General features: G+C 39.2%; 1 protein-coding gene across 7 annotated transcripts in view; it reads left to right on the top strand.

The window, feature by feature from the left end:
- LOC133595948 (intermembrane lipid transfer protein VPS13B-like) overlaps window positions 1–12,937 on the top strand; it is a 672,020-nt gene that overhangs the window by 250,272 nt on the left and 408,811 nt on the right. For 5 of the 7 annotated variants that reach the window (XM_061948790.2, XM_061948782.2, XM_061948794.2 and 2 more), the window contains exons 27-29: window positions 4,258–4,372; window positions 10,144–10,279; window positions 12,631–12,903. In XM_061948790.2, coding sequence (XP_061804774.2) covers window positions 4,258–4,372; window positions 10,144–10,279; window positions 12,631–12,903 — 524 coding nt within the window. Of the gene's footprint in view, window positions 1–4,257; window positions 4,373–9,318; window positions 9,386–10,143; window positions 10,280–12,630; window positions 12,904–12,937 lie in introns of those variants that run through there. The other 2 variants (XR_009814611.2, XM_061948793.2) reach the window with 2 other exon arrangements.

Raw genomic sequence — 12,937 nt, 5'->3', positions numbered from 1 at the left:
ATGGCGCTTTTCGGCTGTCCGCCATAGTTTCGTAGAGAGCAAAGCTGTGTCGCGCATGCGTATGATTGCATCAGATGATGTAAACAAAGTTGTGTGAGCACACAGCCATTGTCTGTATGTCCTTGGATATAACAGGATGGCCAGCACTTTGATCATTTAGGTGTGAAACACTACTGAATTAATTTAAGACGTTTAAGCAAAGTACAGAGTTGGCCTCTGTATATTCATGTATCAATTTCAACCGTCATATATGTGCATTTGCCATTTTTTATGTGTTTAAAACTGTAACTATTTTCTATGAAAGGTATTTTTGTTAAAGGGGAACATTATCACAATTTCAGAAGGGTTAAAACCATTAAAAATCAGTTCCCAGTGGCTTATTTTATTTTTCGAAGTTTTTTTCAAAATTTTACCCATCACGCAATATCCCTAAGAAAAGCTTCAAAGTGCCTGATTTTAACCATCGTTATATACACCCGTCCATTTTCTTGTGACGTCACACAGTGATGCCAATACAAACAAACATGGCGGATAGAACAGCAAGGTATAGCGACATTAGCTCGGATTCAGACTCGGATTTCAGCGGCTTAACACTGTCTGATAAGATAATTACTAACAACTATGAACTAGGTTTACAGCATATGAAATACATTTGGCAACAACATGCACTTTGAGAGTGCAGACAGCCCATTTCAGGCGCGCTAAGAACATATATTTGTCCACGATTTCAGCACTCAAGTTAACCATACCTAAATAGACACAAAATACTGCATTACACAAGACTGCCCGAATGTACTCGAATGATTGAAAAAAATAAATGTTTTTAAGCTAAATTATTGGTAAACACAGTTTATGTATAATAATTTACGTAAAACCGCAAGTAATGAATAAAGTTTTCATCAATTAATATATTCTGTAGACATACCCTCATCCGCTCTCTTTTCCTGAAAGCTGATCTGTCCAGTTTTGGAGTTGATGTCAGCAGGCCAGGGAAGCTAGGGTCGATATTCTTCTCTTGATCATCTTCGGTGGCATAAGGGACGGTGTCCAGGGGGTTTAGCTCGCTCGTCTGCGGGAACAAACTGCCGCCATTGCTTGCCGTGCTACCGAGGTCCGTTGTCCCTGAATAGCTCACACACTCCGGCAGATTCAATGGGGGTCTGGCGGCAGATTTCTTTGACTTTAGCGTTGGAAATGCATCTGCTTTGAGTGTCGCAGGATATCCACACATTCTTGCCATCTCTGTCGTAGCATAGCTTTCGTCGGTAAAGTGTGCGGAACAAACGACTGACCATTTCGTCGGCTTTCCCCACACCCTCGTATTTTGAACAATTTTCGTCCAATTTCTTGCCACTATCGCATATTTGGGCTACTGGTGCAACTTTAATCCGTCCCTGTTCGTGTTGTTACACCCTCCGACAACACACCGACGAAAGTGAGAAAATGGCGGATTGCTTCCCGATGTCGCTCCGAGAGCGAATAATAGAAAGGCGTTTAATTCGCCAAAATTCACCCATTTAGAGTTCGGAAATCGGTTAAAAAAATATATGGTCTTTTTTCTGCAACATCAAGGTATATATTGACGCTTACATAGGTCTGGTGATAATGTTCCCCTTTAACAATTTTAGGTTGTCTGTGGCAGATTATTGGATTTAATTTTCATCTAATTCCGTTTTTTTACTGACTCTTTGGAACCGATTGTTAAAGAAAACTGTATGGAAGACATCATTGTTACTTTTGTTTTGTGTCCTTTTAAAATAAACAGCACACACCAAAGGTTTATAAAACAAGTTTATGATTTGTTGGGCATGGTTTCTTGCTTTAAGTTTGCCTCTGCAAAAAATAAATTGAATACAAATTAAACCCAATCAATCTCTATAGTCAGACAAATATTTAAAGGGGATCTGTTGTCAACATATAACTGTTGAAGGCAAGGGGAGGTGAGCTGCTGCGGAGGAAGAAGATTGATGGACCAGATAAATAAATACATGGGTGATGAATCCAAGTGAACTGTGCTGTGTCCTCTTTTAATATATTGTGGTGATGAAAGGTTGATTTACCTTTTAATGGGTGTTGGTTAGGGCTGCATGATTATGGCCAAAATAATAATGATTATTTTTATCAATAATACACATAATTCATCACAATTATTCATTTTGTTAGTGTTTCCCACAGGTCAGCAATGTAATTGCAGTAATGGGGTCCAGGTAGTGGTGGGGTGGGGGGATAGTGAACATGACATCATGTAATTTGTAATGATATAGTCTAATAAAAAGGCTGAAAAATGTCTCAATATATAAAGAAAAATGTGTTTTTCTTCATAATTAGTATTATTTATGCTTTTTCTCATCAGATGATGCCTTTACCTCTATCTATTTTGTATGAGTTTCATCAGGACCATAAAATACAGCCACATTCCCACATCAATTGGACACCACTTCATCTTATAGTTAATATTTTGTATATTAAATGATAAAATACAAAAATATAGAGTTATTTAGTGTCATGACTGTGCTCACTTGAAAGAGACCGTCAATGCACAATTACATTTCCGGGATTCATACACATGCGCAGATGCAGGAGATGCATGTCTCGCCAGAACATTTACGAGAAATGTTGGCACTGGACAGGAAAGTGTCTCCAGACTTTATTTTGAACGATGGCTAGGTGTTAGTCCTGCTAGTGCAAGCGTCCACATGTGTCGCCATGTAATAACATGTAATAACAGTAGTCGGTCTATAACGCATGCTGTTAGACTCAACAGAAGTGAAACGAGGCGGCCGGTATGCAGCAGCCCGGGAAAAGTTTGTTAATGCCAGCAGGCAAGTTGGTCGGTGTGTTCATGGAGCTCTGTGCGCATACACAATGGCCTCTGGCATGGGCGGTAGTCGCTTCATGGGACTTCTAAAACAAGCAACTGTTGCTTTTCTGTCACTGTGCATTTGATTTGAAGCGGTGCCTGCTTTTTAAATGTTAATATCGCCGACAATCACCTGTATTTAATAGTGGCAGCCAACATCGTGATTGTGATTACAGTTCGATTAATTGTGCGGCCCGAGTGTTGATAATATTGCATATCTTCTTCCCCTCCAGATCTCAAAATGAACAGTCTGTAACTGTGAAAATGTAATTATTGGACCACCTTGCTGAAAGAGTTTCAGCCAAAACAAACTATTTAGGATTCTGGCTTTATTAATAAGAGATTGAATTTATATGTCACTTTACAGTAAAACTCATTATTTAGTTACTTGACAATCACACAATGGTGGTAAGGAAATATTTGTAGTCTGGGGTAGACTTGACGGAAACAAGGCTGATCCATAATAGAAATAAATAAGACTCCAAAAATAACCCTTACAATTATTTTAAGTAAAACTGTTTTCCTTCAAGTAAATTGCTGCAGTGAGCAGTTGAGAATATAGAGACAGCAATGACATGCCATTGAGTAAATAAGATAAATATGTTAAATTAATTTGTTGAATTGAAGGACAAGGTGTGAACCTGTTAGCCGTCTTTAAATTACGTCTGTTGCGAGTTGCTGACTACTCTCTCTCAGGGCATTCAATTGATCGCAACTGGACTGTTCAGTTTGTCTTTGAAGACGTTTTACCTTGCCTCCAAGTAGGCTTCATCATTTCTTCCTTATAGATTTAGATTGGTTAGCTCGAGCCTTAGGCTTAGATTGGTCAGATCAAGACTGCTGGGGTTTTGTCACACAGTATCCACAATAAAGCTGACAAGCCTTGTTTAGAATGTTAAGAAACTATTAAGAACCACTCAAAATCAACACAGTAATATACTGTATATGCTTGCAGTCCATTTCATTCTAAGCCAATCTGTGACCTGGGACTTTTTTATTGGAAACAATGACAGCCGTCAGCTAAGTTTACAGACTTGCTTTGGTACTAACCTAATCAGATTGTAGAGTATGGAACATGTTTACTCTGCGGTGGGTAGTTTCATTTTCACATAGGGTGCTCTAAGAAATGCACACAGGTTTTGTGAACAATCAGTATTTTGTGACATGCACAGTCCTCATTTTGGCAAGCTGATGGTTTATACTCCACTAATTTCACTTTACTCATTCACTCGTTTGCAAAACATGAATGTGTGACCGTTAAAACAAACACAAAAATAGAGTCTCTCCCATCATTAACGGTGTTCCAGTTTCAGGATTGATGTTCAGCCAAACATGCATGCATGTCAGCAGTTACAGTACATATATAATATGAAATTGTCTCTTTTCTTTCTCCACAGAAGTCTGCATGGTCAGTGAACTAGAGGACCTGAGTGCCTCAGTAGATATCCAGGATGTTTACACAAAGATCAAATGTAAAGTTGGCAGTTTCAACATTGACCACTACAGATGCAGGTTGAGTATCCGTTTATTAACAATGCACTTTATCGACCTATCCATGTCTCTGTGAGCATACCCATGGGGAAAGCAACCATCACCACTTAAAACCTAAGTAATAAATCACACCCCCACTACACTCTCTTGCGCAGACTTTACTGCCAACAACACTCTTGTGTTCCCATTCACCTTCATAAGGGGGATTTTTCTGATTATCACCCCAGCGTCATCGTATTTCCAGACAGTTATAGCCCCAAAAAAACTGGATGGACGATTTGACTCTGCTTTGGGCTGGCCCAGGTCTGACTCACAGAGCAGAGAAGTTCAGTTAGTCCATCTGTCATTTTATTTGCGCCTGTGGTGTCTGAATTGATTCATAGAAACATTAACACACTTGAGGAAAACCGCTTGGCCCTGTTCCACCACATCCTAATATATAGCAATTCTGCTCCTAGTCAAGTTCCATTTGAAATTCTCTGATTTACCTTAAAGCATGCAAGCCAAAAAAAACAACTATGACTAAATGACAGTATCTTTGCAATTGCAGTATTTACTGTTTTTCTTTGCTATGTACACATTTTTCCAGGGTTTTTTGGAGCCGTTTTTGCTGCTTGACTTAATCACATTTCTCCTTGTTAGACTCCGTAATTTGAGAGTGCACACCATGTACAGTACGTGCCTGAGGTCCACTTAGCAGGAGGCAATTCCCCCTGCCTCCGTCTGAGAAGATAACAAACCAAGTTTCTTGGATCCCAAAGCCCATAATGTGTTTGTGTGTGTTTCCAGTTCCGTGTGCTTACATGCCTGTGTAAATATGTTCTTGGCTTGAAGTGCCTCTTTCTCTCATCGAGCCAGACAGTGAAGTGGGGATGGACCCTCCTTGCCTTGAGTCCACATGGAAGCCTGTCATTGGCAATGATTACTTGAACCACAGAAATTATAACAGAAAAGGATTCTTGTTTGCCAGATTTTGGAAACACCTTCGCTGGTTCCAAGGTGTAATAGTCATGTGTTACTGGTCAGAGGTTGACTGGCTGGCATGGCTTTAAACCTGAACATTGGATAATTGAAGAGACCTCCCTGTTCTTTTCTGTGGTCATTTGAGTTTGATTCTGCTAGGCTAAAGGTGTTCTGTAAAAGTTTGCTTTATTTCCAGGGTGATGTCAGATGTGACATAATTGTCCAATATTAAAGGGGAACATTATCACCAGACCTATGTAAGCGTCAATATATACCTTGATGTTGCAGAAAAAAGACCATATATTTTTTAACCGATTTCCGAACTCTAAATGGGTGAATTTTGGCGAATTAAACGCCTTTCTAATATTCGCTCTCGGAGCGATGATGTCACAACGTGGCGTCACATCGGGAAGCAATCCGCCATTTTCTGAAACACCGAGTCAAATCAGCTCTGTTATTTTCCGTTTTTTCGACTGTTTTCCGTACCTTGGAGACATCATGCCTCGTCGGTGTGTTGTCGGCGGGTGTAACAACACGAACAGGGACGGATTCAAGTTGCACCAGTGGCCCAAAGATGCGAAAGTGGCAAGAAATTGGACGTTTGTTCCGCACACTTTACCGACGAAAGCTATGCTACGACAGAGATGGCAAGAATGTGTGGATATCCTGCGGCACTCAAAGCAGATGCATTTCCAACGATAAAGTCAAAGAAATCTTCCGCCAGACCCCCATTGAATCTTGCGGAGTGTGTGAGCAATTCAGGGACAAAGGACCTCGGTAGCACGGCAAGCAATGGCGGCAGTTTGTTCCCGCAGACGAGCGAGCTAAACCCCCTATCGACCCTAGCTTCCCTGGCCTGCTGACATCAACTCCAAAACTGGACAGATCAGCTTTCAGGAAAAGAGTGCGGATGAGGGTATGTCTACAGAATATATTAATTGATGAAAATTGGGCTGTCTGCACTCTCAAAGTGTATGTTGTTGCCAAATGTATTTCATATGCTATAAACCTAGTTCATAGTTGTTAGTTTCCTTTAATGCCAAACAAACACATACGAATCGTTGGTTAGAAGGCGATCGCCGAATTCGTCCTCGCTTTCTCCCGTGTCGCTGGCTGTCGTGTCGTTTTCGTCGGTTTTGCTTGCATACGGTTCAAACCGATATGGCTCAATAGCTTCAGTTTCTTCTTCAATTTCGTTTTCGCTACCTGCCTCCACACTACAACCATCCGTTTCAATACATTCATAATCTGTTGAATCGCTTAAGCCGCTGAAATCCGAGTCTGAATCCGAGCTAATGTCGCTATAGCTTGCTGTTCTTTCCGCCATGTTTGTTTGTGTTGGCTTCACTATGTGACGTCACAGGAAAATGGACGGGTGTTTATAACGATGGTTAGAATCAGGCACTTTGAAGCTTTTTTTAGGGATATTGTGTGATGGGTAAAATTTTGAAAAAATCTTCGAAAAATATAATAAGCCACTGGGAACTGATTTTTAATGGTTTTAACCCTTCTGAAATTGTGATAATGTTCCCCTTTAAGGTGTCATGGACTGTTACATAATCTTACCTTTCACTAAAGTTGTGTGTCTGACTGTGCCAATTTTAATAGTTTTGTAGACATTGTTTAACTTACCCAGGAAGATAAAAGATGAATTTACATTGCTCACTTATTTCAGTTGAATGCACTTTTATCAGACCTTTTTTAAACCAACCAAGGAGAGGAGGCCCTCTGGGCATCTGGCACATTGCAATCTATCCTCCACACTATATTACTCATTCCGAACGGTTTGATATTTTTGCACCAAGCCCAGTTTATTTGTGTGCAGTAAATTATTGGGGAGATTCATGCCTGCATGTGCATGGTCTGGTTTTCTGCGGTATGCAGCACAATGTATACAGCAGTGTACATTTAATTTACCCATGGCGGATTATAATCAGTATACAAAATAAATACAATTAGCACTAGAAGTAAATTAAGTTTGACAGAAAATATTTCATCTAGCTCTTAATGTCTCACTGCTGTGAAAATATAAAGATTTAGTTCGGTCATATTGGTGTTCTAGGTGCATATATCACTGAGATCTAGATTCTTATCAAAAACTGAAAACAAGGGAGTGGAGAATGATAGAGTTCCCTCATAATAGCAAAAGATTGATGTAGGTTTGGACATTTTTCATGGCGAGGCGGCGAAAGGGAATTTAAGGGATGCAGTTTAAGTCAGTTAAACCATTAGACGGGGACCCATATTTGGGCCACAAGCGCCCCCTAAAGTGCCGCCAAAAATTATATGTTTCTCAGCTGTGGTCCGTATGGGCCGCAGCGGGACTCAGTTGTAATACACTTTTCCACCACTTGTGGCAGTAATGCCATCCTTCCATTTTCTACCGCTTATTCCCTTTTGGGGTCGCGGGGGGCGCTGGAGCCTATCTCAGCTACAATCGGGCGGAAGGCGGGGTACACCCTGGACAAGTCGCTACCTCATCGCAGGGCCAACACAGATAGACAGACAACATTCACACTCACATTCACACACTAGGGCCAATTTAGTTCATGCCAATCTCAAACAAACATAAGTCTAGAGCTGAAGTCATAGAGAAGTTTCTTAAGCGTGGAAGTTATGACAAAGTGGTGAAGCTGTATATTCATTTGCACTTTATTTTCTTGACAGTTTGGTTACGAAACATTAATTAATAATTTAGTTGATTTATTTTAGCACAACATAATTGTAGGTAAATGTATTTTGAGTCCCTTCCTATGCAATATATTTGATTAGCACTGATTGTTCTAATTTTCAATCACTAATTGTTCTAAGTCTAAGGTTTATGTGTTAAATAGATTATAATTGTTGTCATTAACACATGCTTTCATATCATTTGACAAGGTTGTTACTATAAGTAGGTTAGATATAATGGTTAATACAACTCATAAGACTCAAATTACTAATGTAATTCAGTGATAATATATGAGTAGTCCCTGGACCCGAGGTCAAAAAAGTTAAGAACCCCTGGTTTTAGTCACATGCACACAAATGCTGCTGTGCATCAAAATTGTAGGAATTTTAAGACATTATAAGGTCAGCACTAGGGATGTGCCACTGACGAGTATCGGAAAGTAAACTTCAAGAAGTCAAAATGGAACCAAGTTATAGCAGAAAGTGAGCCCCATATCCAATAAATGTACGCTTGATAAAGGAACAGAATGCAAAGACCATGGACAGAAAAGCAATGATGTGGGGAAACAACTACGTTTGTGTATTTTTTTAAGTACAGATTCGCTAATAGGAGATAGAATGGTGACTAAGGTATGATTGATTTCTTCCAGGAGCTCCAAAAGGGATTTGAAGACAGATTAGGTGAACTATCAGGAATAAGTAGCTGTGCAATCAATGTGTATTAGTCAGCCCACTCTCACTGACATTAGAAACAGGTCGTCCCCATAGTATCATAGAAGTGACAGAAATAATACAAATGCTATGGATATTGTTTTATATTTCCATCTTTCAGTCCTCTGGTATCTAATTTAGTGTCCAACGGACTAATCCCCAGTAAACATGTTCACTTTCTTGAAGTCAAAACAAGGTCATTTGGTCAGTACTCAAGAATTCTGAACAGTAGACCCATGTATAAACATGTGATAAACACTGTGTCTTTAATCTTAATCACTTGTTTTCTTTACAGGTGCTGTGTTTCTGTTTATCTCAATCGTTGGATTCCAATGCCAGAATGTATAGTGTATTCGGGTTTTCTTATCCTTTATGTTTAGACATCTTCCAACTAAAAACCTGTCTTTTATATTACTTCAATGATTTTTTACAATAACATTCTACCTTACTTGCAATTATTTATTGTATGTACTATACATACACAGCCCATGCTGCCTGGGAACCACTCCATGGTTTATAGATCCCTGAGCTAATTACTAAATTGAGTTAATTAAAGAGCAGACTGTCACAGTAGAAAAATAAGCATAGATTCTATTTCAACTTGGCCTTGTGTGTCTCTCCAGGCCAGGTCAAGGCTGGCACTCTGGGCTTTATGAAGGACTCATTCTGCACTGCAAAGAGACAGCTGTGGTGAGGCATCTGCCTGCCCCAGAGCAGCTACCTTTAGGCCTCCTTATACTGTGTCTCCGCTATACGTTCTATATCTTTTAATCAAGGGTCTATACTGTATATCTCCTCATGCTGGACAGACAGGAAAAGAAAGAAAATGTTTCTGGCAGTGACTCAGGGTGTTCAAACTTGTTTTGTTGAGATACACCCAAGAAAATGGGATATAACCAGATCACTCTCACAAGAAATACTCATCACATCCCCCTGTCTCTCCAGTAGTTCTCAATAGCTTCACAATCATATTGTTCAAATCTGGTGACATTGTCTTCACTTTTCTTGTTGATTCAAGTTTACAAATGGAGATGTTCTTATACTGGTCTCCAATGTCCAAAGTACATTCATAATAACAATATTAAATATTTCTCATTAGTCAATCATTTAAGTTGTTTTTACTACAAAAAACAATCTACAAAATAATGATATGCATATTGTTGCCATATTAATAGTCATTGTTGATCATATAAGACCACTGCACAATATTTGAGGTGCTTTTAACTGGCGCTGCTTCCCTTGGTTTGACTGATCAACTCTTTACTTTTCTTCCCAATTATCTAAAGGTCCCCTGCTATCAAATGAACTTCATCATTGCCACCATTGTATCTGTGATTTATTTATATTTTTACTGCTTTTCCTTCGGTATACATGCACTTACATTTCTTGCATCTCCCTGCCCTGCTGTCTCTGTCCCTCTGTGCACTTGTCTCTCTCCTCACCTCCAGTCTGGAGGAGGGTGTTCGGACCAGCTGTGGAGGAGTGGTCCTGTCTTGCACTGACAAGCTGAACAGACGCACTGTGTTGGTTCGACCGGTCAGCAAGCAAGATTCTTTCAGCCACATCTCTGGCTTTTTCTCTCCTGTAAGAATATATCTCTTCCTCTTTGGTGCTGCCTCTGCTATTCTCCCATCGGTAGTGGTTTAAAGGTCCTGTGCATTGCTCAGAGATGTACTGGCAAACTAACTCATACCTGCTATAAATTATAGAATATTTACTTAAATACAGCCAGTGTAAAAGGACATAATTCTGATGATAGTATGACACTCTGAGGAATGTACTTTAAACTTTAGTGTTTGCTTCAGTTATTGTAGAGCTTCTCCCAAGGGGCACATAATTGTATGCTTCTAACTGTTTTCCAATTGATTTACGAGTGATTTAATAGATACTAAGTCCACTAAAAACTTTAATTAGTTTTTTAGTCATGGCATAAGAGTTTATACACTCACAGATATAACTGTGATCATCATGTTATTAAATTTAAATTATTGTGTATGATTTATAATAAATATACAATATATAAACATGTTTTGATCTCTCTTTTCACGAAGAGGTCTTTGAAATTATTTAGATAGACTGTATAGCATCTAAAATTGCTTCAAGTTAATCAGCTAGCTATATAAACTATATAGCAGGAATAATCAACTGAATTTTGTTGTTGGCTACATTTCCAGAAAGCTAAGGACCGGGGACCAGCCTTCACTATTAGTCTTATTTCGTATATTCCCTGAGAACCAGCGTCCTCTACAGTACATTTCATTTTGGTCTATTTATTTTGTCAGAGTGACAGAAGTGCTCTGCTGTTTTAAGGACCCTCTGCAAAAAGCTCGACAAAGATCATTTATATTAAACCACTTTGGTGTTTTTAAGAAACGGCTGCAAAAATGTGAGTCTCCCACAAGTTTTTTTAACTGAACTCCCGGGCGACTGGTTGTAAAGCCCAAATGATGAAAAAGAGAGGACCTAAATTATAACCTTGAGGAACACGACTGGTATAACTTTAAAAAGTTGAAAAGATTTCTACTGACTGCATTTGAAGTAAACAAGCTACAGCAACACCTTAGTTACATACATCAGATTACGAAAACACGTGTAACTGCCAAAAAGGATAGGACTTAAAGGGGTATCTTGAGGAACACTAAAGTTATTTAATTTGGACCCTAGTGTTCTGTGTTTGCTAGCAATTTTAAAATCTCAATGCAAAGATCTTCAAATGTATTTACTGTGGTCCAAGTTCCTCTACAACATTAGCACTCCAGTGTTCTATATTGTTTTTTGCAAAAATGTTTGTCTTCAAAGTTTTAAGGCTAAACTCGGTTGTCATTCCCGGGTCGGATTTGGTCCCAAGGCGGCGAGTTTGAATAGCCCTGCTATGTAGGATCTTAATGACTTAACGTTAATCAGCTAGCTAGATTAACTATATAAAATCTTAAATGACTAAAGGTTTAACAGCTATCAAGTTAAACTGTTTAGTATCTTAAATGACCAAGTTAATAGGTTAGCTAGATAGACTGTATAGCACCTTAAACGACTGAAAGTTAATCAGCTAGCTAGATAGACTATATAGCATCTTTTTAACCTACTCAGTGGCCTAGTGGTTAGAGTGTCCGCCCTGAGATCGGTAGGTTGTGGGTTCAAACCCCGGCCGAGTCATACCAAAGACTATAAAAATGGGACCCATTACCTCCCTGCTTGGCACTCAGTATCAAGGGTTGGAATTGGGGGTTAAATCACCAAAAATGATTCCCGGGCGCGGCCACCGCTGCTGCCCACTGCTCCCCTCACCTCCCAGGGGGTGATCAAGGGTGATGGGTTAAATGCAGAGAATAATTTCGCCACACCTAGTGTGTGTGTGACAATCATTGGTACTTTAACTTTTAACTTTAAATGACTAAACGTTCATCCGCTAACTAGACAGAATATATATATATATATATATATATATATATATATATATATATATATATATATATATATATATATATATATATATATATAATCTGAAATTATTAAGTTACTGTAACCAGCTTGCTAGGTAGACTATATAGCATCTTAAATGACTTAAAGTTAACCAGTTAGCTATGTAGAGTATATAGCATTGTAACAAACTAAACATTAATCACCTAGCTAGATAGACAGTATATCATCCTAAACTATTAAAAGTTAATCAGTTAGCTAGATAGACTATACATCATCTTAAATAACTTAAAGTTAATCAGCAAGCTAGAAAACTACATCGCATCGTAATTGACAAAAAGTTAATCCGCTAGCTCATTTAAGATGCTATATAGCCTAATATAGCATCTTAAATGACTAAAAGGTAATCAGTTACCAGACAGAATATTTTGCATCTAAAATGACTTGAAGTGATTGAAGTTGCTTTGAGGAAACACTATCTGTTGTAGTAATTATGTTCTTCTCCCATCACCGGCCAGACGGCAGCCAAGGTGCTGGAAGGCTCTCACCAGCAGCATGGCTTCTTGTCCATTACCTACACACAGGCTGTCACCAAAAATGTTCGTCATAAACTCACCACACGGCCCGAGCGGCCAACACGCAGCGGTACAACCACTGCCAGTCAGCGTGTTACTGCGGATCCCCTTGCAGACGGTTCCCCTCAATACCTGAGAGAAATCCTTCTGACAGCCCAGCCCTTTGACGTTGTGCTCTCATGTCCGTTATTAACCACCATAGTTGGAATATTTCAGGTAGGAAATAGATTATTCAGTATAAAAGGTACTG

The sequence above is a fragment of the Nerophis lumbriciformis genome, linkage group LG04, assembly GCF_033978685.3.
Source record: "Nerophis lumbriciformis linkage group LG04, RoL_Nlum_v2.1, whole genome shotgun sequence".
NCBI lineage: Eukaryota > Metazoa > Chordata > Actinopteri > Syngnathiformes > Syngnathidae > Nerophis > Nerophis lumbriciformis.
The sequence above is the reverse complement of the archived record's forward strand: the minus strand, read 5'-3'. Positions and strand labels throughout refer to the sequence as shown.